A 25,466-nucleotide genomic window follows, 5' to 3' on the forward strand; every position below is an offset into this window, starting at 1 on the left:
GACACCATATAAGATCACAGAGAACTATTGCAATTTTGAAGTGTTCATTTTTCATTTAAATTCGTGTGATTTTCCTGACCCCCTTGCTCAATGAATGTATTTCTTATCCATTATAGCTAGAAGAAAGGAACCACCTATGTCAAGAAAAATTATTATATTCTAGATGTGGCAAAATGAAACAATATTTAAGCAATAAGGCCCTAGGGGCTGTGGTATATGGTCAATATACCACGGCTAAGGGCTGTTGTTAAGATCGACACAATGCGGAGTGCATGGATATAGCCCGTAGCTGTGGTATATTGCCCGCCTTATTGCTATTATGAACTGGTTACCAACATAATTAGAGAATACAAAAATATTGTTTTGTTATACCCGTACCACGGCTGTCAGCCAATCAGCATTCAGTGCTCAAACCACCCACTTTAAAAAAATATATATGTCAACCAAAGCTGTCAGCGTCAGATTCTGCGCAATTTCGACGCAACATTTCTAGCGTAAATATAACCGACGATGACGTAAATCAAGGGCGCGACTGTAGAGGAGTTGGCGGGTTTATTCAAAGAAAGATGGAGTTAATACATGCGCTAGATTTTCTGAAATTGAAAGACGTCTCCGGAGGTAAGTCCTAATTTGAAAGGATATGTGTATTGAAGTAGTACGGAAATAACAATTGGCCTGCTTATATTGATAATTTAACGAATTTGCCGTGCCAGGTTGCAAGAGGACCGATGCTATCTAGCTAGCGTGAACGCCTGACGTGATGTGTTGTTATGCCTGTTTTGATTTGCTATTTTTTTTTTGCTAACAGCTAGCTACTGTTAGGTCCTAATATGTTAAGTGTCACCAACTTCAGTGATGTGAGTTTATCTAACACTTTACCAATACTATTATGGCAGGTTTTATTGACTTGCTAGCTACATTTTATTGTTATAACACTACTGTGGTCGTGCAGTTCCATTTGTCACTTGCTAAATTCCAAGTTGCCAACTTCACTTGAACATTCCAGAACGTAGGAACAAATGGCAAATTTCGCTGTACATAACAAATAAATAGTCAGAGTTTAGCTAATATAATTCTCACATTTACCTACAACAATATTGACTTGACAAAGTATCATAAGGATGTAGGCGTAAGAACCAATGTTTGGAATACAGTAACGTTACAGGCTGACTACACCGCTCGTGTGCGTTGCAAAATACATTTGGAAATCTATGTTATTCGATTATTGCGTGTCTGCGTTGCCAAGGGCTAAAATAGAAATCAGTTCTATTTCTGACGCAGATCATGCTGCAAGTCCTGCCTCTCCCATCTCGTCATTGGTTTATAGAAGCAGGTACCCGTGCCATCTCATTGGTTATACCCATGTGGGTGACTGAAAGACAAACGAGGTCAGGTAATGCACCCAATTTATGAAAGTTGCCAATCGCAATATAATGTCAAGAGAAGAAAATGCCTGGAAGGAGGAGAGATGACTAGAAACGATTCGGTTGACCGTTTTGTGTGTGGATTAATTGGCGGGGTAGAAGACCTTGTGCATTTCATGTAAAATAACAACTCAATGTTTATCACAGGACAAATTAGCTAGCAACAGCAAGTTAGCTAAATAGAACAAATTAGCTAGCAAGTAAAGGTTGACCGATTTAATCGGAATGGCTGACTAATTAGGGCCGATTTCAAGTTTTCATAACAATCGGTAATCAGCATTTGTGGACACCAATTATGGCCGATTACATGGCACTCCACGAGGAGACTGGGTGGCATGCTGACTACCTGTTACGTGAGTGCAGCAAGGAGCAGCAAGTTGCTAGCTAGCATTAAACATATTTTATAAAAAAAACAATCAATCTTCACATAATCACTAGTTAACTACACATGGTTGATGATATTACTATTTTAACTAGCTTCTCCTGCGTTGCATATAATCGATGCGGTGCCTGTTAATTTATCATCGAATCACAGCCTACTTCGCCAAATGAGTAATGATTTAACAAGCGCATTTGTGAAAAAAAACACTGTCGTTGCACCAATGTGTACCTAACCATAAACATCAATGCCTTTCTTAAAATCAATACACAAGTATATATTTTTTTAAACCTGCATATTTAGTTAATATTGCCTGCTAACATGAATTTCTTTTAACTAGGGAAATTGTCACTTCTCTTGCGTTCTGTGCAAGCAGAGTCAGGGTATATGCAGCAGTTTGGGCTGCCAGGCTCGTTGCGAACTGTGTGAAGACCATTTCTTCCTAACAAAGACCGTAATTAATTTGCCAGAATTTTACATAATTATGACATAACATTGAAGGTTGTGTAATGTAACAGTGATATTTAGACTTAGGGATGCCAACAAACATTTTGTTTTCAAAATGATAGTTTCTGGATTTTACCATATTAATGACCTAATGCTTGTATTTCTGTGTGTTGTTATTATAATTAAGTCTATGATTTGATAGAGCAGCCTGAGCGGTGGAAGGCAGCAGCAGGCTCGTAAGCATTCATTCAAACAGCACATTCCTGCATTTGCTAGCAGCTCTTCGCTGTGCTTCAAGCATTGCGCTGTTTATGACTTCAAGCCTATCAACTCCCGAAATTAGGCTGGCAATACTAAAGTGCCTATATGAACATTCAATAGTCAAAGGTATGTGAAATACAAATGGTATAGAGAGAAATAGTCTTATAATAACTAAAACCTAAAACTTCTTACGTGGGAATATTGAAGACTCATGTTGAAAGGAACCACCAGCTTTCATATGTTCTCATGTTCTGAGCAAGGAACTTAAACGTTAGCTTTTTTACATGGCAAATATTGCACTTTTACTTTCTTCTACAACACTGTGTTTTTGCATTATTTAAACCAAATTCAACATGTTTCATTATTTATTTGAGACTAAATAGTTTTTATTGATGTATTATATTAACTTAAAATAAGTGTTAATTCACTATTATTGTAATTGTCGTTATTATTGTATATGTGTATATATATCTCGATATCGGCCAATTAATCGGTATCGGGTTTTTTGGGCCTCCTATAATCGGTATTGGTGTTGAAAAATCATAATCGGTCGACCTCTACTAGCAAGTGTAAGCTAATTAGCAAAATTGCCATAAATGTTTAATGCTGTTCGACCTGTCCCCAAATGAATATAATTGGTTCGGAGTTTGTTTTGATATTTTAACCTGCGCGTCATGATCGCGTTTGGTGGGACAAAATGTATTTATGCACGATTGCGCACACGCACAGCTGGTTTGGGTTCCGTGTTAGGCTTACTCAAATTGAATTGGTCACATACACGTGATTAGCAGATGTTATGCTTGTGCTTCTAGCGCCGACAGTGCAGTAATATCTAACAAATGACATATACCCAATACACACATCTACCGTAATTCCTGGACTATTGAGCGCACCTGAATATAAGCCGCACCCACTGAATTAAAATATATATATATATATATTTTGAACATAAATAAGCCGCACATGTCTATAAGCCGCAGGTGCCTACCGGTACATTGAAACAAATGAACTTTACACAGGCTTTAACGAAACACGGCTTGTAACAAAAATAAATAGGCTTTAACGAAACACGGCTTGTAACAAAAAATAAATAGGCTTTAACAAAACACGGCTTGTCATCGACTCATTAAGACCAAGCTCCCGTGCAGCAGCTCTATTTCCTTTTCCAACAGCCAGATCAATCGCCTTCAACTTGAAAGCTGCATCATATGCATTTCTCCGTGTCTTTGCCATGATGAGGGTGACAAAATGACTACCGTAATCAGAATGATGGGAAGTTTGAGAGCGCTCGATTTAATCTAAACAGTAAACAAAAAAGTTGTTTGACCTTAACCCGTTCGGCAATTTCATTGGTCTAATGAAAGCTTCATGCCGCCAAAAAACTGAGCACGCCACAAAATGTTATTTAAAAAAAAATTAAAAGAAAAAAATTGAAAGTGGGAAAAATCAATATATTAGCTGCGTCATTGTTTAAGCCGCGAGGTTCAAAGCCTGGGAAAAAAGTTGCGGCTTATAGTCCGGAATTTACGGTACTTTTACTTCCACATTCTTAAAGAAAATAATGTTTTTACTCTATACATTTTCCATGACAACCAAAAATACTTGTTACATTTTGAATGCTTAGCAGGAGAGAGAAATTGTGTAATTCACACACTTATCATGAGAACGTCTCTGGTCAACCTTACTGCCTCTGATCTGGCGGACTCACTAAACACATGCTTCGTTTGTAAGAGTGTTGGAGTGTGCCCCTGGTAATATTTGTGTACATTTTTTTTTTTCGGTTTTGCGTAATATAATGAATTTGAAATTATTTATACTTTTAATATTTTTTGACTTGCTCAAGTAGTATTTTACTGTCTGACTTTTACTTGTCATTTTCTATTAAGGTATCTTTACTTTTTCTCAAGTATGACAATTTAGGTACTTTTTCCACCACTGCACCCAATGATCTGTGAACCGTACATGATACAGACAACATCTTGGTGTCATCATTATACTCATTATACTGTGCTCTAACATATGGAGTATGTCTAGATTCTGAAATACACAATTTATTCAACGTGAGCCATATTAATAGTTTTAATAGTTCTCAACTACCCTTTTTTATTTAGCTTATTTTTAGACTTATTGTTTGAAACAATATACTCTTCACACGCATACAATTTGCAGAGTGGGCTCTCTGGTACTTATAATGATATGACCCATATTATACATAGAAATTGACATTATAGGTCATTAACCAATCACAGCCCTCCTTTAGAATTGCACATTCAGCAAATCACCAGCAGGGGGAGTTCACTTTGAATCCATTTACCATTCACTGTGGTGCTCGGAAAATTGATCTGAACTTCAGATTTAGCAGAGAGCATATATTGTTCCAAAAAATACATCTTTAAAATAAACAATCAAAAAGGATAGTTTGAGATATTCATGTTTTTTTTATATATATATATATGTTGAATAAATGAATCTGTATTTGAGAATCTAGAGTAGACATACTCCATATGTTAAAGTACACTGGAAGGAGTATAATGACCAAGATGTTATCGAAGGCATGTATAAGTCTAAAAATGGCATAAAATGGCCACTTTCTTCATGATTTTCTTATGTGGTTTGTAATACACATTTTTAAAGCATGTCAAGCGTCCTGCCTCCCATTGAAGTTCCTATGTGAGAATTGCCAGAACAATCTGAGATGCCAAAAATATTTTCCACCCAGCTGGCGTAGAATTGACCTATGATAGCTAGCTGATTTATTATCATGTCAAGTCAGTCTTGCAGTCATTGTTCAGAGTTTGGGGTCAAGTAAGGAGTTAAAACTAATATTCATTGATGTTTTTTTGTGCAGGTTGGGTTGACGCTGTGTGGGATTTTGAATTCACTGAAACTGAACCACTGGATGCTGCCATTGTCATAAAAAATGGATCCAAGGAATTCAAAACGTTGTACAGTCTCCTGCTACCCTATATGACTGACACTGAGGTGTCCACTTTAGGAACTGATGGCACATCCCAAGTAAGAACTGTTTTAGTAAAGAGTTTAGCTTGAAAAATGCATGGTCTTTTCTGTTTGGCTGTCCTTAACCTCAAGTACTTGTAGCATACCCTTTTTTAAAGCTGGAATTCTATTGTTGAAACTGCCAGGTCCGTTTAGGATATTACAACAACAAAGAAGTTACTGACACATCTTTGCATGTGCGAAAGAACATCAGAATATTTACCGACGCACCTCACCTCGCTCAGTTTCATCCACAAAAAAAATAACAAAGTTGCTGGAGTGGACAGTTGAGCTGTTTTCCTCTAGTGTGAATTCCATCTTGAAATGCATGGTTTTATTTCTATCAACTTCATACTGGTCATGAGGTCAGTTAAAAAATCAGGAGCGTGTAATACCATGTCTGTTGTGTTTAGTATGAAAATAAGAGACCTGTGGCGGACGGTGGATGGGGTCTTCCTGGGGCATACATCTGCATTATAATAAAAAATTGTGCAGTGGAGGCCATGATATAGCACCGGCGTTGCGCCACTGTTAAATGCATATAGGGGAAGCACTGAATAATTTACAGATGGGTTTGACTTCAAAGTTGGGAACCTTTCTGTTACAGAGAAGCAATCCATAGAATGTACTCTGATTTATCATTCCCTTGATTCCGTGATTGTATTTTTAGAGTGTCTGGACAGTGTTCGGTGACAATGGGGTCTCTGTCAAGTCACTTGTGGCGGTGCTGTCGTACTTTATCTTGGGAGGGAAGTCCAAAACAGCCAGCGTTCAGCAAAGGATAAGCGCTCTACAGGCATCCTCCCTCTACTTACTCCTACTGGGAATCCCAGGTATGTACTGTACTAAGTAAAATTCTGAAGCATGTTTGATTAGAACTTCTAATGTGGACGGGTGAAAATAATTTCCTGTGTGCTGGAGGTTACCCTGTGAATGTGTGTTTACTCTGGTCTGTCTCTTGGTCTTGCCTTTCTGTCGGTCTTCCACAGGTAGTGTGGTCAACAAAATGTTCCACCAAATCCTCTTCGACACTTGCTTGAACACTGTGAGCAACTGTTGGCCCCAGAGCTTGGTCAAGAAGCGCAAGAAAGACACCCTGAAGAGCTCTCAGGCTGACGGCAAACGGTCCAAACCACACAGGAAAGACAATGACGAGGTTTGTCACAGATATACTGGAAATACTCCATTGCCTTTATGTCCAGGCATGTTCCTGTTTTCATACTTGGGGCTGTCTTACCTTACACAATATTGTATAATGACACTGATCAAATCTCAATGATTGTTTAATTTTGTCAAGCTTACTCACCTTGTTCATTCTAATTGTGTTTTTGTCTTGTCTCTCACTCAACAGATGGAAGTAGATGAGGATGAGGAACAGGAGGAGGAGGTCCATTTGTCTCCACAGGACCTCCTGAAAATCAGAGAGGGAGTCGTCCTCCTGGTGAAAAGCCTCCTCCGGCTCCTTCTCAAATTTCCGTTGAAGGATGAGCCACAGAGTGCAGACAACTGTGTACAGGTACTGCTGGATAGTGCCAGTATCTATAGGCTAGGTGGTTTTGACCTTGTCTATTAAAATGTTGAGCAGTTACACCATTAAAAGCTGGATCTTCTTTGTCAACTTTAGATGTTTGCCAAGCTGACTAACTTTGAGCCTGTTATTGGAGAATTGACCTTTGGTGCTGGACAGTAAGTACACAGACATGCATACACTTCATTATCCTTTGAACTTCAATATTTTCAACAGAAATAAAAAAAATAATTTGTAAAAATTGTATTGATCTGTGCCCAGGGATATCGATGACATGAGGACAATGCCTGAGTTGGCCTATTACGGATTGTGGTTGCTCTGCTCCTCAAATCACGGGGATGAGAAAGTGGTATTGAGGAAAATACATACAACACATCTTCCTTGGTCAAAACATTGCTACAGACTTACTACCGTAATGAGTTTAAGCTCTGGTTCTTTGTTGTTGAATTGACTTGTCTCTCCAGTCTCTGCGCCGGGTTTTCCACAGAGTCCTGTATGTGATCCTCATGATGAGCAAAGGGGAAAGTGGCAAGCCCTCCCTCATGATGGCCACCCAAGCTGTCCTTGCTGCCCGGGATCAGGCCATTGGCTTTGTCAGGTAAGGAATGGCAGTTCACGACGTGAATCAATTAACATGCTTCCTCTCCTTCACTCCATGTCCATCTGCAATGATCAGGAAACAGGAGGATATGTCCAAAAAACTATTTGTCACATGCTTTATAAACAACAGGTGTAGACTAGTGTTTTGATTTTGATACCAAGTTTACTATCACAAAAGTCGATACCATCACAATACCAAAATGATACCCGGGGGCATATTAACCAAAGTCACAGAATGGCACTTGATCCAGACAGATCTTTTGAGTTCAATACCATTACATTTAACATTTTTGAATGTATGTGTTATAAAGTCATACAATCAATTTGACTTTGGTATAAAAAAAAAATCTGTACTACATAACAACAATGGTAATCATCAGGACAGGCTAGAGCTAGCAATGAGTAAGTGGAGCAGGCTGTGAGGAGGCTCAGTGTTCTCGCGCAATAATAATTGGGACATCGGCTGCACTGATACAGACTTTATCGTCTCAAGCAGTAGACAATGACGTAAGACACATTTGACAGAAGTACAGAAAGTTTTAAATGTAGTACAGACCCATTTTCCCGTCTGGCCTTGCGAATGTTAACCTGTATAAAGACCTTATTCACATCGGTTAATAAGCCTGATAGCACCAGCTGTTCTGAACAATCTGTTCTATCATGCATGGTTCAGTGTTTATAAAAATATTATTATTTTTTATAATAGAAAATCCCATTTATTCTGCCTTTCAAAGCATTTCATGGCTATAGATGTGAGTGCTACCAGGCAATAGTCATTTATATATACGTGTATATATACACGCATGCACGTGTATATATGTATGTGTATATGTATGTATATATATGTGTGTGTGTGTGTGTGTGTGTGTGTGTGTGTATGTATGTGTATATATATGTATGTGTGTGTATATGTGTGTGTGTGTGTGTGTGTGTGTATATGTATGTATGTTACACACAGTTGAAGTCAAGTTTAAATACACTTTGGTTGGAGCTATTAAAACTCGTTTTTCAACCACTCCACAAATGTATTACTAACAAAGTATAGTTTTGGCAAGTCGGTTAGGACATCTACTTTGTGCATGACACAAGTAATTTTTCCAACAATTGTTTACAGAGATTATTTCACTTAACTCACTATATCACAATTCCAGTGGGTCAGAAGTTTACATACACTAAGTTGGTTGTATTTTAAACAGCTTGGAAAATTCCAGAAAATTATGTAATGGCTTTAGAAGCTTCTGATAGGCTAATTGACGTCATTTGAGTCAATTGGAGGTGTACCTGTGGATGTATTTCAAGGCCTACCTTCAAACTCAGTGCCTCTTTGCTTGACATCATGGGAAAATCAAAAGAAATCAGCCAAGACCTCAGAAAAATAATGGTAGACCTCCACAAGTCTGGTTCATCATGGAGCACGGGGGTGGCAGCATCATGTTGTGGGTGTGCTTTGCTGCAGGAGGGACTGGTGCACTTCACAAAAGAGATGGCATCATGAGGTAGGAAAATGATGTGGATATATTGAAGCAACATCTCAAGACATCAGTCAGGAAGTTTAAGCTTGGCCGCAAATGGGTCTTCCAAATGGACAATGGCCCCAATAATACTTTGTGGCAAAATGGCTTAAGGACAACAAAGTCAAGGTATTGGAGTAGAGGTCGACCGACTCATCGGAATGGACGATTTATTATTATTTTTTCTTTATTAAGGCCGATTTCAAATTTTAATGAACAATCGGTAATCGGTATTTTTTTCCCTATTTTTATTTTTTTAGACCTTTTATTTAACTAGGCAAGTCAGTTAAGAACACATTCTTATTTTCACTGATGGCCTAGGAACGGTGGGTTAATTGCCTTGTTCAGGGGCAGAACGACAGATTTTTACCTTGTCAGCTCGAGGATTCAATCTTGCAACCTTACGGTTAACTAGTCCAACGCTCTAACCACCTGCTTTACATTGCACTCCACGAGGAGCCTGCCTGTTACGCGAATGCAGTAAGAAGCCAAGGTAAGTTGCTAGCTAGCATTAAACTTATCTTATAAAAAATCAATCAATCATAATCACTAGTTAACTACACATGGTTAATGATATTACTAGTTTATCTAGCCTGTCCTGCGTTGCATATAATCGATGCGGTGCGCATTCGCGAAAAAGGACTGTCATTGCTCCAATGTGTACCTAACCATAAACATCAATGTCTTTCTTAAAATCAATACACAAGTATATATTTTTAAACCTACATATTTAGCTAAACGAAATCCAGGTTAGCAGGCAATATTAACCAGGTGAAATTGTGTCACTTCTCTTGCGTTCATTGCGCGCAGAGTCAGGGTATATGCAACAGTTTGGGCCGCCTGGCTCGTTGCGAACTAATTTGCCAGAATTTTACGTAATTATGACATAACATTGAAGGTTGTGCAATGCAACAGGAATATTTAGACTTAGGGATGCCCCCGTTAGATAAAATACGGAACGGTTCCGTATTTCACTGACAGAAAAAATGTTATTTTCCCCCGATAAGATAGTTTCCGGATTTGACCATATTAATGACCTACGGCTCGTATTTCTGTGTTTATTATATTATAATTAAGTCTATGATTTGATAGAGCAGTTTGAGCGGTGGTATGCATCATCAGGCTCGTAAGCATTCATTCAAACAACACTTTCGTGCGTTTTGCCAGCAGCTCTAAGCAATGCTTCAAGCATTGCGCTGTTTATGACTTCAAGCCTATCAACTCCCAAGATTAGGCTGGTGTAACCGATGTCAAATGGCTAGCTAGTTAGCGGGGTGCGCGCTAATAGCGTTTCAAACGTCACTCGCTCTGAGACTTGGAGTAGTTGTTCCCCTTGCTCTACATGGGTAACGCTGCTTCGAGGGTGGCTGTTGTCGGTGTTCCTGGTTCGAGCTCAGGTAGGAGCGAGGAGAGGGACAGAAGCTATACTGTTACACTGGCAATACTAAAGTGCCTGTAAGAACATCCAATAGTTAAAGGTATATGAAATACAAATTGTATAGAGAGAAATAGTCCTATAATTCCTATAACTACAACCTAAAACTTCTTACCTGGGAATATTGAAGACTCATATTAAAAGGAACCACCAGCTTTCATATGTTCTGAGCAAGGCACTTAAACGTTAGCTTTCTTACATGGCACATATTGCACTTTTACTTTCTTCTCCAACACTTTGTTTTTGCATTATTTAAACCAAATTGAACATGTTTCATTATTTCAGGCTTAATTGATTTTGATGTATTATATTAATTTAAAATAAGTGTTCATTTTGTATTGTTGTAATTGTCATTATTACAAATATTTTTAAAAAATCGGCCGATTTTAATTGGTATCGGCTTTTTTGGGCCTTCCAATAATCGCTATCGGTGTTGAAAAATCATAATCGGTCGACCTCTATATTGGAGTGACCACCACAAAGCCCTGACCTCAATCCCTTAGAAAATTTGTGGGCAGAACTGAAAAAGTGTGTGCGAGCAAGGAGGCCTACAATCCTGACTCAGTTACACCAGATCTGTCAGGAGGAATGGGTCAAAATTCACCCAACTTGTTGTGGGAAGCTTGTCGAAGGCTACCCAAAACGTTTGACCCAAGTTAAACAATTAAAAAGCAATGCTACCAAGTACTAATTGAGTGTATGTAAACTTCTGACCCACTGGGAATGTGATGAAAGAAATAAAAGCTGAAATGAATCATTCTCTCTATTATTATTTTGACATTTCACATTCTTAAAGTAAAGTGGTGATCCTAACTGACCTAAGACAGGGGATTTTTACTAGAATTAAATGTCAGGAATTGTGAAACAGTTTAAATGTCTTTGGCTAAGGTGTATGTAAACTTCTGACTTCAAGTGTGTGTGTATCATATTTTACATAAACATATACTCCTGGGCTCTGTTGATGCGGTAAGGCAGGGGTTCTTAAACTTTTTCACTCGTGGCCCCCCTTCCAGCATAAAACCTATTTACTGTAATTCTTCATTTCATTATTTACATTTTTTATGCAAGTCAAGTAAGAACAAATTTTTATTTACAATGATGGCCTACTGGGGAACAGTGGGTTAACTGCCCTGTTCAGGGGCAGAATGACAGATTTTTACCTTGTCAGCTCAGGGATTCGATCCAGCAACCTTTTGGTTACTGGCCCAACGCTCTGACCACTAGGCTTCCTGCTTCCCCATGAGGCGCAGAGAAAATCTAGCAGTTTTAAAGCTCAAATTCTTGTATATAATTCCATGTGTATTCATGTGATATTTGAGTCACTCAAACATTACAACAATCTATGGGCTAAAAAAACTTCAGCTGACATGGGCTAGTTGATCTAGATATGGCTCTCTAAGGTATGCAATGACTGACATGCCAAGGAAAACTTATGGTGCACTCCCAATTGCAGCTTGTGCATTCTACTTTTACAACTTTCAAGAATTAGTTGAAAGCCGGACTGAGTCCCCCCCCCCCCCACACAAAAATAAATATGTATAGAATATATGTATTTTTTTGAGGGGGGGTGATCCCCATACCCCGCTGTTTGGGAACCCCTGCGGTAGGGGATAGTTTGTTTTACCCTTTACCTGTTTGTATGTAGAATCTTTTAAAAAGCCCCCTCAAAAAAAGTATTTAAACTAACATGCACTCCTGTATGTATTCGTAAGAACCCTTTAATTTTTTTGTTTGCAGTTTGAAATGCATATCACTAGTTGCAGTAATGGATCTCGCCCTGTGTGTCTCATAGTCACGTTGTTGATGAACTGAAAGAGCCAGCACTGCCCTTTCTACGGATCCTCCTGCAGCACATATCCTTCCGGGTAAAACTACATTTACTTTAAAATTCTTTCCATACATTTTTTTGTCAATTCGGAACTATTCCAAACTCTGTCTAAAAGAGAATTTACTCCTATAAAAGACGTTCCTCCCGAGTGGCGCAGTGGTCTAAGGCACTGCATCGCAGTTTTGCGTCATCACTACAGCTTGGGGTTCGATCCCAGGCTGTGTCACAACCGGCCATGAACAGGAGTCCCATAGGGCGTCGCACAATTGGCCCAGCATCATCCAGGTTGGGGGGGGCTTAACTTGGCTCATTGCTCTCTAGCGACTCCTTGTGGCGGGCTGGGCGCCTGCAGGTTGACTTCGGTCGTCAGTTGAACAGTGTTTCCTCCGACACGTTGGTGCAGCTGGCTTCCGGGTTAAGCGAGCAGGTGTTAAGAAGTGCAGATTGGCGGTTCATGTTTCACAGGACGCATGACTCGCTCTTCGCCTCTCCCGAGCCCATTGGGGGAGTTGCAGCGATGAGATAAGATCGTAATCCCAAAAAGGGGGATAATAGTTAGAATAAAAAATAAAGACATTAGATAATAGCTTTGCCCTGGCATGAATTTTTCAGATGGTGGACAAGACAGACTACCGTACGCATGGAGCCCAGGCCGTGGCCAAGCTGCTGGCCAAAATGCCCTGTGGAGACTACGCGTCATTCATAAAGTGGCTGTTTGATTACTCCAGACAAGCAAAGGTAAGCACTGTCACGTATGAATTAGTTGGGATTTGAGCTGTTGGCTTTGAACTGAATCTGAACTTTCTGCTATCTTCCTCTAGGTGGCGTACCGGATGTTTGCACTGGACGTGTCCATGGCTCTGCTGGAACAGCCAGAGAGGGAAGCAAATGAAAATTTGGACGCAGAACTAGTCTCCTTCCTGTCCCACAGGTTCCTGGTCCACAACATGGTGTTTGGCCGTCGCTCAGACGCTTCACCCACAGTCCGAGGCCACGCCCTCACCTGCCTGGCCCAGTGCCTGGATCTGCCCTCCATGAACGCCACACGCAGCATCAAAGAGCTCTTCCCCACCAGTGAATCTCTCTCACACACATACATTTACATATGCATGTATGTACACATGCACAAAGCACCAAATACTAGTTGCATACTAAACTAATTTGTCATTTCTATCAATTTTAGCATCTGCGCAGACTGTCTTGGAGGGTGACAGTTCTGATGGTAAGCTCTACAACAGCTTTAAATCCAGTAATGTAGTTGGATATTTTTGTTTGTTTACTCAATGTGCCCTGCTCCTTTCCTTTTTTTAGGCACTTTAAATTCACAGACAACCCAAAAAACGTTCAGGACTTTACCTTTCAAGACTATTGAGATCACAAACAATGACCATGCAAGTTTTGAGTGTAAGTCTATCTTTTTTTTTTACAGGCTTTTTAGGTGTTTATTTAAAACATTGTTTGGTGGGACAAGATTTCAGTATTTGATGGTAATGTGATGCTCATGTTTTCTTTAGCAAAGGACACAATGGCTTTACTGAAGCACCGTGTGAGTGACCCAAAGACCAACGTGAGGAAGTGTGCACTGCAGGTACGTACTTCTGTCTTTGTTTAATGTGTGTACTGTACAGTGTGTCAGTAGATGACATGACTTAGAGTTGTAGGCTTCTTTTGCATGGTTGTATGCCATTAACCATCTTGAGTCAATTAGAATAATAAAAAAATCAGCCAGTTTGGCCTGCCCACTTTTATGACCCTTTTATGGAAAGGTGAGAGACTCACGAACACACTCTAGGACGCTCACAAGACTCGTCTGAAGGTACCCTGGTACCAGTTAAAAAAATAATAATGAAAGTAAGTATACAGTACTGTGCAGAAGTTTTAGGCAGGTGTGAAAAAATGCTGTAAAGTAAGAATGATTATATTTGTCAATTAACAAAATGCAAAGTGAGTGAGCGGAAGAAAAATCTACATCAAATCAATATTTGGTGTGACCACCCTTTGCCTTCAAAACAGCATCAATTCTTATAGGTACTCTTGCACACAATTTCTGAAGGAACTCGGCATATAGATTGGCCCAAACATCTTGGAGAACTAACTACAGTTCTTCTGTGGATTTAGGCAGCCTCAGGTGCTTCTCTCTCTTCATGTAAACCCAGACAGACTCAATAATGTTGAGATCAGGGCTCTGTGGGGGCCATACCATCACTTCCAGGACTCCTTGTTCTTCTTTACGCTGAAGATAGTTCTTAACCTCTCTTGGGCAGGTGGGACGCTAGCGCTCATACTACTATTTTACACCATTTTAAAGGTACACTTCTCCTTAATGTAACCACATTGTCCGATTTCAAAAAGGCTTTACGGCGAAAGCATAAAGTTAGATTATGTTAGGACAGGTACAACACAAGAAAAATCACACAGCCATTTTCAACCCCCTTGGAGTGTCATCTTCATCAGATGACACTCCAAGGACTCAATGTTATACATGTATTGTCTGTTTTGTTCGATAAAGTTCATATTTATATCCAAAAACAGCATTTTACATTGGCGCGTGATGTTCAGAAAATATTTTGCCTCCAATACTGCCGGTGAATCAGCACAACAATTTACAAAAATACTCATCATAAACGTTGATAAAGTATTAAACTGTTATTCAAAGAATTATAGATAACCATCTTCTTTATGCAACCGCTGTGACAGATTTCAAAAAAGCTTCACGGGGAAAGCACACTTTGTAATCTGAGTACGGCGCTCAGAAACATACACTAGGCAATACAGATACCCGCCATTTTGGAGTCATCTAAAATCATAAATAGCATTATAAATATTCACTTACCTTTGATCTTCATCAGAAGGCACTTCCAGGAATCCCAGGTCCACAATAAATGTTGTTTTGTTCGATAAAGTCCATAATTTATGTCCAAATACCTTGTTGTTTGCGCGTTCAGTAAGCTACTCCAAATGTAGGAAGCGCGCCCAAGATTTCACGACGAAAAGTAAAAAATAATTTAAAAAAAAGTTCTATTTACTTTCGTTGAAACATGTCAAACGTTTTATAGCATCAATCTTTAGGGCCTTTTTCACATAAAACTTCAATAATATTCCAACCGGATGATTCCAATGTCTTGAAAAAACATTTTGGAACACAGATACCTCATCACGTGAACGCGCGCCACAAAACTCATGTCATTTTCTGAGTCACCAACTTCCCGGCCTTGTTCGCTCTCTGTTCACTGCAAAAGCCTGAAACTAGGTTCTAAAGACTGTTGACATCTAGTGGAAGCCTTACGAAGTGCAAAATGAACCCTAAGTCACTGTGTTAGATGGGCAATGACTTGAAAAGACTACAAGAACCAGATTTCCCACTTCCTGGTTGGATTTATCTCAGGTTTTTGCCTGCCATATGAGTTCTGTTATACACACAGACATCATTCAAACAGTTTTAGAAACGTCAGTGTTTTCTATCCAAATCTACTAATAATATGCATATTCTAGTTCCTGGGCCCGAGTAGTAGGCCGTTTAATTTGGGTACGTTTTTCATCCGGCCGTGAAAATACTGCCCTCTACCCAAGAGAGGTTAATGACTTTAGCTGTATGTTTGGGGTCGTTGTCATGCTGCAGAATACATTTGGGACAAATCAGATGCCTCCCTGATGGTATTGTGTGATGGATAAGTATCTACCTGTATTTCTCAGCACTGAGGAGACCATTAATTCTGACAAAATCCCCAACTCCATTTGTAGAAATGCAGCCCCGAGCTTGCATGGAACCTCCAACATGCTTCACTGTTGCCTGCAGACACTCATTCGTGTACCGCTCTCCAGCCCTTCGGCGAAGAAACTGCCTCTGCTACAGCCAAATATTTCACATTTTGGCTTATCAGTCCAGAGCACCTGCTGCCCTTTTTCTGCACCCCAGTTCCTGTGTTTTTGTGCATAGTTGAGTCGCTTGGCCTTGTTTCCACGTTGGAGGTATGGCTTTTTGGCCACAAGTCTTCCATGAAGGCCACTTCTGACCAGACTTCTCCAGACGGTATATGGGTGTACCAGGGTCCCACTGTTTTCTGCCAATTCTGAGCTGATGGCACTGCTGGACATCTTCTGATTGCGAATGGAAGTAAGCATGATGTGTCTTTCATCTGCTGCAGTAAGATCCTTAGCCGACCACTGCGTCTATGGTCCTCAACGTTGCCTGTTTCTTTGTGCTGCTTCAAAAGAGTTTGGACAGCACATCTGGAAGATACCTTGCTGATGCGGTGTAACTACCTTGTCTTGTTGCTGTGCTCAGTCTTGCCATTGTGTATGACTTTTGACAGTAAACTGTCTTCAGCAACCTCACCTTGTTAACTGAGTTTGGCTGTTCCTCACCCAGTTTTATTCCTCCTACACAGCTGTTTCAGTTAATGATTGTGTTGTAACCTACATATTGAATTTGAATTTATACCTGTTTGGTGTAATTGTTTAATCATACACCTGACTATATACCTACAAAATCCCTGAATTTGTGCAAGTGTACCTACAATAATTGATGCTGTTTTGAAGGCAAAGGGTGGTCAAACCAAATATGGATTTGAATTAGATTTTTCTTCTGTTCACTCACTTTGCATTTAGTTAATTGATAAATATAATCTATTAACATGTCTATTTTTTTAAAGCATTCTTACTTTACAGCATTTTTTCACACCTGCCTCAAACTTTTGCACAGTACTGTATATGGAAGTAGGTTAGTACATTAAAAAAAAAGTGGTTAGATATTTCAAAAATAAATATTTCCTGATCTTTCTTATCTCAGATATAGGACAGGCACTTCAAAACAAACTTCCTTTTAGATTTTTTTGGGGGACAGTTTTTCCATGTGTGAATCTGTTATTCAATGTATTTCTATGGGCTAATGGCAGTAAGACCAAATTCAATGTTTAATCAAATAACACATACCTAAAGGGGTCCTAGCATTCAAAATAAAGTATCTAATTGATTATTTGTATGACCATCCTAAAATAATTCCATATGTTAGCTTAGTAGAACCCTCCCCCCAAGGGTTAGATCACAGATTGTGGAATGCACATTTCTTGCTTGTTACTCATTTCTACCTGCTGGGGCAATATAAGGTGTGCAAATACGACCAACCCACTCTTTAAAATCTCACTAACCCTCAATGTGTCCAGGCGATGATGGGCCTCCTGAAGCACAACGTGATCATGCTCAGTGAGGAGAACTTGGCTGTGCTGTCGGAACGCACCCGTGACCCCGCCCTGTCTGTCAAGAAGAAGGCCCTGCAGTGCCTCATGGACCTCCTCGCTGTGAGTAGTTAGGTCTGTCTGGGTGGCACTGCTCACTGCCTCTCCTACTACCCTCTAGTCCAGGGTACTGTTGGGGGTACTTGAGGACTGGAGTTGGAACACTGCTCTAGTCTAGTTGAGCTTCTGCCATATTGTTCATGAGCAGATCAACACTTCCATCCTATTCACCTCTGGAGTTTCCATGGTCCAGGAAACCAGCTCATAAGGTCTAGGAGCCTTGTAGATCTCTGGCCAGTATAGTCAACTTCAGTCATTCACAAGCACTCTCCTCTCTTCTTTTCTCCATATTTTTCTCATATCTCTGTGCCTGGGGCTACCCCTCCATTCAGGCCCACCCAGAGAACAGCCTGGTACAGAAGGCGTGGCTGCGGGGCGTGGTGCCGGCCGTGGTGGACGCAGAGAGCTCGGTCCAGGAGAAAGCCCTGGAGTGCCTAGAGCAGACCATCCTCAGCCAGGTGAAGAGCCACGGCTCCTACAGCTACAGGGACGCCCAGCAGACACTGACCTGGGACCTGCTGGGCCTGCTGTGTGACAACTGCCAAGACCTTGGGTAGGTACACATTCACGCTGCTTTCTGAGACTTCATGTTAATTAAGTGCGTCTGGGGGTGCTCTTCAGCCAAAAGTGGTTCGCTAAATGTCCAGAAATAATCTAATTGGACAGAAGCGAGGAACACCTCCCCACAGCCAATATTATACTAAATATGTATAATATGAACAAACAAAAATTTGACCTAAACAATTAACTTCCATAGTGTATCTAAGTGGGGACAAAAACATTTTATTAAACCTTTGTGTTCCTCCTCCTCTACAGCCGGTACTTCAGTAGGGCCTTCACGGTGTGGTCCAAGCAGAACAAGTTCACTGCAGCCTTCATCAACAACCTCATCTCTCACACGGAGGCAGAGCATGCGACTGGGGCGTGGCTGCTGCTCTCCAAAGTGGCCAGCTCCTGCCCCCGACTCGACTACGGAAAGATCTTGGACGCCTGGGACGACCTGGTTAGGTCAGTGTAGATCAGGCTATTGATAAATATCTTGGAGTATTTATTTCTGTAAATAACTGTATCCGGCCCTCTCTCTGGCCTTAATACTAAGACAATGCATCCTTTCTTCCTCCCTTCCTTTAAGTATTTCCTGACCTTAGACAACGTGATTGGTGAAAGCAGAGGTTTCACAACATGGCTTTCACCAGTCCAGTCACTATACAGACTGGTCATTACGTCAAGAAAGGGACGCTGCGTATTTTCAAACAGCCCATCTCCTGTGCTTGTCAAATATTTTACTAAATGTTTTATTTTCTAGGTCAAAGAATGTCACAGTGACAACATCCTGCCATATCCTGTGCGTGATCGGGGACATTGGCGAGCATCTGAACGAAGACACCAAGAGCAGGATTGTCGGTGAGTGTCCAAGTTGCTTTGAATGGGATGACACAGGATGAGCTGTCAAGATGGCTCCTTCCAAGGCATAAAATTAACACCTACCAAATGTGGCTAGAGTTAGCTATAGCTAAGAATGTGTGTTTCACCAGCCACGTTGGCGGGTGGTCAATTTGCAGGGCTCTACAGTGCAAGCATTACATTCGCAAATATAAAAAAGTAAAGTATGAGCACAATTTATAAGGAGAAAAATACTACAGTTTTTCTGCAACTTTGTTTCGTATCGGCTAATCATACAAAGAAATATGCATCCTATATCTTGCCTCAAGCAGCAGAGGAGAGGAGCTGTGCGTACTGAGTGAAGTGCTGAATGATTTAGTTTTGGAGGTGCTGCGCACAAGCATAAAAGTTGGTCTAATCTACTCAAGTTTACAAATTGAGACTTTGTCCTTGTGTTTCTTGGCTATTTACATTGTTTTGTTCACAAGCTCGGTTGTTTTTCAATGTTAGATTGAGTCTGCTGCTTCAACTGATAGTGAAGAGATGCCCTAGTCATATCCCAAATCTCTCATATGACTGGAGTGGCCCTGTTACCATGGTAACAACTGCTCTTAAAGGGGCAGCTGAATATTTTGGTTAAAATTAAATTTTAGCAATATACCACATTAATTCTTATAATGTTTCTTGTTTTTTTAGGAACATTACAGTGTATGGTTGTCTGTTTCTTTGCAATTATGGTAAATATTTTGGCCCTGGATCCCTCCCCTCTATTGTAGGAGTTTTTCCTGATTGGGAGAAATTCTGTGCCCTTGACTATAACTAGGGTCCAGATTTATTCCTGTTCGCATCATGTGGTCTGGAAATGGCCCTGACCCTAGCTATCCTTACTTCTTGTTTGTGAATCTAACTTATTTTATATTTTTTAATGGCAGAGGACATTATTACCTGGCTGAAGAGCTTTGACATGCCTCTGGAGGTGATCAGTGCCAGTGTGGAGACTCTGTGTCGACTGGGCAAGGCAGAGGCAGTCAGTGACACACAGGTAGTTTTTGTGTGTGCGAGCCTCAAATATTAGAATAAATCCCAGTAACTCACTTCCAATCTTTTAATGTGGACTGTATTAGCTAACCAGAAGTTAAATTATGCTTTGCAGACATTCCTTAACCAACACTGTGGAGAACTAGTCTCGCTCTGTGAGGCGTATCTTTCCAGCGTCATCCTGAATGAAAACGGAGCACAGAATTTGAATGAGGATTTGGTGGTGAGAGAAATTAACATCTAAACAGAATCACTCATTGACAGGTCCTTTGAATACTATTGCAAAGCAAGTATAAACTGGATCTTTTGTGTATTAATTGGGCTTCATTGAATTTTATTCTCCGGTCAGGTGAAGCACCTGTACACACTAGGCGTGGCGTCGCTGCATTGTCCCTCCAAAGTGGGCAAACGCATTGTGCTCCTGGTCCAGTCTGTCCTCACCTCCAGTGTGGAACAACAGTCAGGTATTTGAATACATTATTCAGAGAATATTAGAATGTTATGGAACCCTTAAGTGGCTGCAGCAGGAAAAACCTTTTGTAAAATCAGTTGTTCGTTATCTTTGGTCACATTAAATTTATCAGTCTTATGCATTGTTCTTCTGGTCCATTCACAGCTATGTCAAATGTTTCTTTCGACTATACATGTTTTGTGTGTTTCGTGTTCTAACAGAGGGGTCAGAGGAGCTGGCCGGCTCCCAGCCTCTGTCTCAGTTTAAGGCTTCCTCCATGCCCAGCAGCGTCCGGGCTCATGCTGTCATCACTCTAGGTATGACCTCAGTCCACCTTCCTGGAAATGAATGTATTTTTGGCTGAGACACTGACCAGAAACAACCCCTAGGCCCTACACCATTGTGCTATAGATATATGGTAGTGGAGTAGGGGCCTGAGTGCACGTGCTTTTAGAATTGTATAACTGCCTTAATTTTGCTGGAAGAGTAGCATACCATAAGCACTCTGCTCCAAAAATAACTGGATAGCTAACTCAACACCCCTCCCATCTCCCTCCAGGTAAGCTGTGCCTGCAGCACGAGGAGCTGACCCGCAAGTACCTTCCGGCGTTCGCCCGCGAACTGGAACTGTGCAGCGAGTTGGCGGTGCGCAGTAATGTGGTTGTGGTCATGTGTGACCTGTGCGTGCGCTACACCAACATGGTTGACCGCTACGTTCCCAACGTGTCGGCCTGTCTCCGCGATAAGGAGCCGCTCATCCGCAAGCAGACCCTCACCATGCTCACCAACCTGCTGCAGGTAGGACTCAAACAATAGACAGCGCCCTCTGCTGTACCGCTTGTGGCCGGAGGACAATAAACTGACAGAAAATGAAGTGTTACTATGGCTTGATTGATTTAAAATGTATCAGTCTTCTTAAATGACTATGCCCTCCTAAATGTTATTCTCAGTTGCTGTAATCCTGGAATTATATATACTTGTTGTTCCTGAATTCAGCTTGCTAAAGCCACAATTTAGAAGTTTTTTCCGATAAACCTGTCACTGTCAGGAAGAGGGTAAAGAATTATGAATCGTTGCTGTTTGTAGGAAGAGTATGTCAAATGGAAGGGCTCGCTGTTCTTCCGTTTCATTGCAGTGCTGGTGGATTCTGACCCTACCATTGCTAGGTAAGTGGTGATCATTATGTATGCTGTCACCAGTTCCAATGCACTCAATACAAAAAGCAAAAAATGAACAGAACTGAGGGAACTAGTAAATCACATATTTATTTCCATTCCAGTCTGTGTGAGTACTGTCTGGTTCACCTCCTGCTCAAGAAGAACCCAGTGATGTTCTCACAGCACTTCATTGAGTGCATCTTCCACTTCAACTCCTATGAGAAACACAAGACCTACAACAATTTCCCTCAAACAGCCAGGTACAATTATGCTCCTATTTTTGGCTAAAAGTAGTTTTATATTGGCTACCAATTGCTTTCTAAACTCAGCAAAAAAAGAAAAATCCTAACATGTGTAAATATTTTTATGAACATAACAGGATTCAACAACAGACATAAACTGAACAAGTTCCACAGACGTGACTAACAGAAATGGAATAATGTGTCCCTCAACAAAGGGGCGGTCAAAATCAAAAGTAACAGTCAGTATCTGGTGTGGCCACCAGCTGCATTAAGTATTGCAGTGCATCTCCTCATGGACTGTACCAGATTTGCCGGTTCTTGCTGTGAGATGTTACCCAACTCTTCCACCAAGGCACCTGCAAGTTCCCGGATATTTCTGGGAGGAATGGTCCGAGCCCTGACCCTCTGATCCAACAGGTCCCAGACGTATTAATGGGATTGAGATCCGGGCTCTTCGCTGGCCATGGCAGACCACTGACATTCCTGTCTTGCAGGAAATCACGCACAGAACGAGCAGTATGACTGGTGGCATTGTCAGGCTGGAGGGTCATGTAAGGATGAGCCGGCAGGAAGGGTACCACATGAGGGAGGAGGATGTCTTCCCTGTAACGCACATCGTTGAGATTGCCTGCAATGACATCAAGCTCAGTCCGATGATGCTGTGACATACCATGACGGACCCTCCACCTCCAAATCGATCCTGCTCCAGAGTACAGGCCTCGGTGTAATGCTCATTCCTTCAACGATAAACGCGAATCTGACCATCTCCTCTGGTGAGACAAAATCACGACTCATCAGTGAAGAGCACTTTTTGCCAGTCCTGTCTAGTCCAGCGACGGTGGGTTTGTGCCCATAGGCGATGTTGTTGCAGGTGATGTCTGGTGAGGACCTGCCTTACAGCAAGCCCTCAGTCCAGCCTCTCTCAGCCTATTGCGGACAGTCTGAGCACTGATGGAGGGATTGTGCGTTCCTGGTGTAACTCGGGCAGTTGTTGCCATCCTTTTCCTGTCCTGCAGGTGTGATGTTCAGATGTACCAATCCTGTGCAGGTGTTACACGTGGTCTGCCACTGTGAGGACGATCAGCTGTCCGTCTTGTCTCCCTGTAGCTCTGTCTTAGGCATCTCACAGTATGGACATTGCAATTTATTGCCCTGGCCACATCTGCAGTCCTCATGCCTCCTTGCAGCATGCCTGGAGCACATTCACGCAGATAAGCATGGACCCTGGGCATCTTTCTTTTGGTGTTTTTCAGAGTCAGTAGAAAGGCCTCTTTAGTGTCCTAAGTTTTCATAACTGTGACCTTAATTGCCTACCGTCTGTAAGCTGTTGGTGTCTTAACGACCGTTCCGCAGGTGCATGTTCATTAGTTGTTTATGGTTCATTGAACAAGCATGGGAAATTGTTTAAACTCTTTACAATGAAGATCTGTGGACATTTCTTTTTTTTTTTTTTATGCTGAGTTTACGAGGTTGATGATGACTATTCTAAGTTGGTGATTCTGAACTCGCAGTCTGACATATTGCTGATCAGCCACTCCAATGGTGAGATGTCACAACAAGGTATTTTCACAGTAAAAATACTTTCTAATCAGTGGATGAGTACTATGGGACTTTGCTGTTGTAATGTGATTGTGAACTCGCTAGACTATTGAACTGGCAATTCTATTTGAGCAATTGTGCGAAATGGAAATGTTTGCCATGTGTTACAATGGACTTAAGGGTGTCATTCTATTCGATAGCAATTATGTCGTTTTTGCCAGTCCCTAGTCCATGACAGGTTGGGAAACACTCTAGTAAATGTCTGTTTGTCCCCCAGTGAGAAGGCTAAGTTCTCCCTGAAAGGAGCCCAGAACAAAGAGAGGAGGTTCACGATCTATAGGTTCCTGCTGGTGCACTTCACAGACGCCCAGCGCTTTAACATCACCATCAAGATCAGCCAGAACATCCTCGGTAAGCGCTCCAAGAAAACTGCTACATTGAAATTACATGTACTCTTCAAATGTTTATTGGTGAGCGCTTATTGAATATTTGCACCTTTGTCTCTCTCACTCATATGCTCTCTTTGCTTCCCGTTCTTTCGCTGTGTCTCTGCCTCCACCCCTTCAGCGTGCTTTGTGGACGGGGAGCTGCCTCTGGACGGTGACGGGGCGGCAGTGCTGGCTGAGACATTTGGGATCCTCAGCCTCAAGGAGATCAAGCTGTCAGCACTGAGCGGAGCGGCGGGGGCTGGTGGCGACGAGCCGCAGGAGGACGAGCAGATGGCCATGGCCAAGGCCGTCATGCAGGTGGCCCAGAAGAAGGTGGTCTCACAGGTATGTTGAGCTTTGAATAATGGTAGTAGTAATAATATATTATGATAATTGTAGAATAATGAAAAGGGGGGCCAGGACTCGGATTTGGTTGCAATTTAAGCTTTCTTTCATTCTTTCCTTTTACATGCAACACGTCTTAATAGGACACACAATTTTGTATTCTAAAACAAGTAGTAGTAATGATAATATTACTATTTATATCCAAAGTGACTTACAATAAACATGTATTTGTCCAGCACTACTTAAACCCACAAATGTTGTGTTCCAAGCCACTAGAGGGGGCCAACGGCTAACTGTTCATCCATCCACCCACAGGTCCAGAAGAAAGTGTTCATCGAGAGCATGATTCCCATCATCATTAATCTGAAGAGCATGCTGGAACAGAAGCGCTCGCCAGTCCTGAAGGACCTCATGGGCTACCTCCAGGTAAGGCAGAGAGGGAAGACGGCCATCATCATGACATCACGTCATCCATTGTCAAGTATAATGTATGATGGCGAAATTAGAAATGTAAAATATATTAAAACAACTTAGAAATTTTGAAAATGCATTAAAAGCAAGAACTTAGGACTGAGCATGGTTTACAGTTCAAAATGTATCCCATAACAATGTTTGTAGCCACCAGGATAGTGAATACAGTGGAGTAGGGCTCTCCTGATTCCAACGCTACGTTGGAGTCATTCAATGTTCCTTTTGATTAGCTGAGGTGATTTGGTCAAGTTTGAAACACTCTTATTTGGAAACATTTTCTTTTTTTTGCGAAACAGTTTTGGAAACCTTGGAACACAACTTAATAATGATCCAAAAATAACTTTGCAAATACAAACAGATTTCCAGAGTTTTATTTTTTGTCAAATACCACTTTGAGCCAATGTTTTTCTGTGTTCTCGCCAGAGTTTCTATTTAGCTCAGGAAGTGTCATAGTTCAGGTAAATGTGCAACTAGGGATGTTAATCGGTAAGCTACTGAAAAGACACATGACCGGTCATGCTTATCGGTCTATAGGTTAATTAGCATAATTTAGTGGAATTAAATTGGTGCGTGGATTTTGGGTAGTTGTCATGTATCTTATTTATCACGCATACAGAGCCTAGTTTGAGGAGCGGAATAGCTTATCGCCGCCGGTCACAGGGCAAGAGCAGCTCCTCAAAAAGCTGGTACTGGAGCGACCCGTTCTTT

At 41.2% G+C, this 25,466-nt stretch overlaps 1 protein-coding gene across 1 annotated transcript in view; it reads left to right on the forward strand.

Annotated features, from left to right (window-relative positions):
• The first annotated feature begins 506 nt into the window (after window positions 1-506).
• Window positions 507-25,466, forward strand: part of ncapd3 (non-SMC condensin II complex, subunit D3) — a 34,433-nt gene continuing 9,473 nt past the window's right edge. Inside the window, exons 1-28 of the mRNA XM_029700143.1 lie at window positions 507-618; window positions 5,360-5,526; window positions 6,179-6,341; window positions 6,498-6,664; window positions 6,860-7,024; window positions 7,133-7,194; window positions 7,298-7,385; window positions 7,501-7,634; window positions 12,375-12,447; window positions 13,023-13,148; window positions 13,232-13,484; window positions 13,594-13,632; window positions 13,722-13,814; window positions 13,925-13,998; window positions 17,573-17,707; window positions 18,037-18,257; window positions 18,521-18,712; window positions 19,011-19,108; window positions 20,020-20,129; window positions 20,241-20,348; window positions 20,475-20,589; window positions 20,798-20,893; window positions 21,136-21,374; window positions 21,663-21,742; window positions 21,856-21,993; window positions 23,792-23,925; window positions 24,082-24,287; window positions 24,603-24,713. Of these exons, the coding sequence (XP_029556003.1) occupies window positions 567-618; window positions 5,360-5,526; window positions 6,179-6,341; window positions 6,498-6,664; window positions 6,860-7,024; window positions 7,133-7,194; window positions 7,298-7,385; window positions 7,501-7,634; window positions 12,375-12,447; window positions 13,023-13,148; window positions 13,232-13,484; window positions 13,594-13,632; window positions 13,722-13,814; window positions 13,925-13,998; window positions 17,573-17,707; window positions 18,037-18,257; window positions 18,521-18,712; window positions 19,011-19,108; window positions 20,020-20,129; window positions 20,241-20,348; window positions 20,475-20,589; window positions 20,798-20,893; window positions 21,136-21,374; window positions 21,663-21,742; window positions 21,856-21,993; window positions 23,792-23,925; window positions 24,082-24,287; window positions 24,603-24,713 (3,639 nt within the window). The 5' untranslated portion in view covers window positions 507-566. The remainder of the gene's footprint in view (window positions 619-5,359; window positions 5,527-6,178; window positions 6,342-6,497; window positions 6,665-6,859; window positions 7,025-7,132; window positions 7,195-7,297; window positions 7,386-7,500; window positions 7,635-12,374; window positions 12,448-13,022; window positions 13,149-13,231; window positions 13,485-13,593; window positions 13,633-13,721; window positions 13,815-13,924; window positions 13,999-17,572; window positions 17,708-18,036; window positions 18,258-18,520; window positions 18,713-19,010; window positions 19,109-20,019; window positions 20,130-20,240; window positions 20,349-20,474; window positions 20,590-20,797; window positions 20,894-21,135; window positions 21,375-21,662; window positions 21,743-21,855; window positions 21,994-23,791; window positions 23,926-24,081; window positions 24,288-24,602; window positions 24,714-25,466) is intronic.

Source organism: Salmo trutta, chromosome 19 (genome assembly GCF_901001165.1).
Source record: "Salmo trutta chromosome 19, fSalTru1.1, whole genome shotgun sequence".
Classification (NCBI taxonomy): Eukaryota; Metazoa; Chordata; class Actinopteri; order Salmoniformes; family Salmonidae; genus Salmo; species Salmo trutta.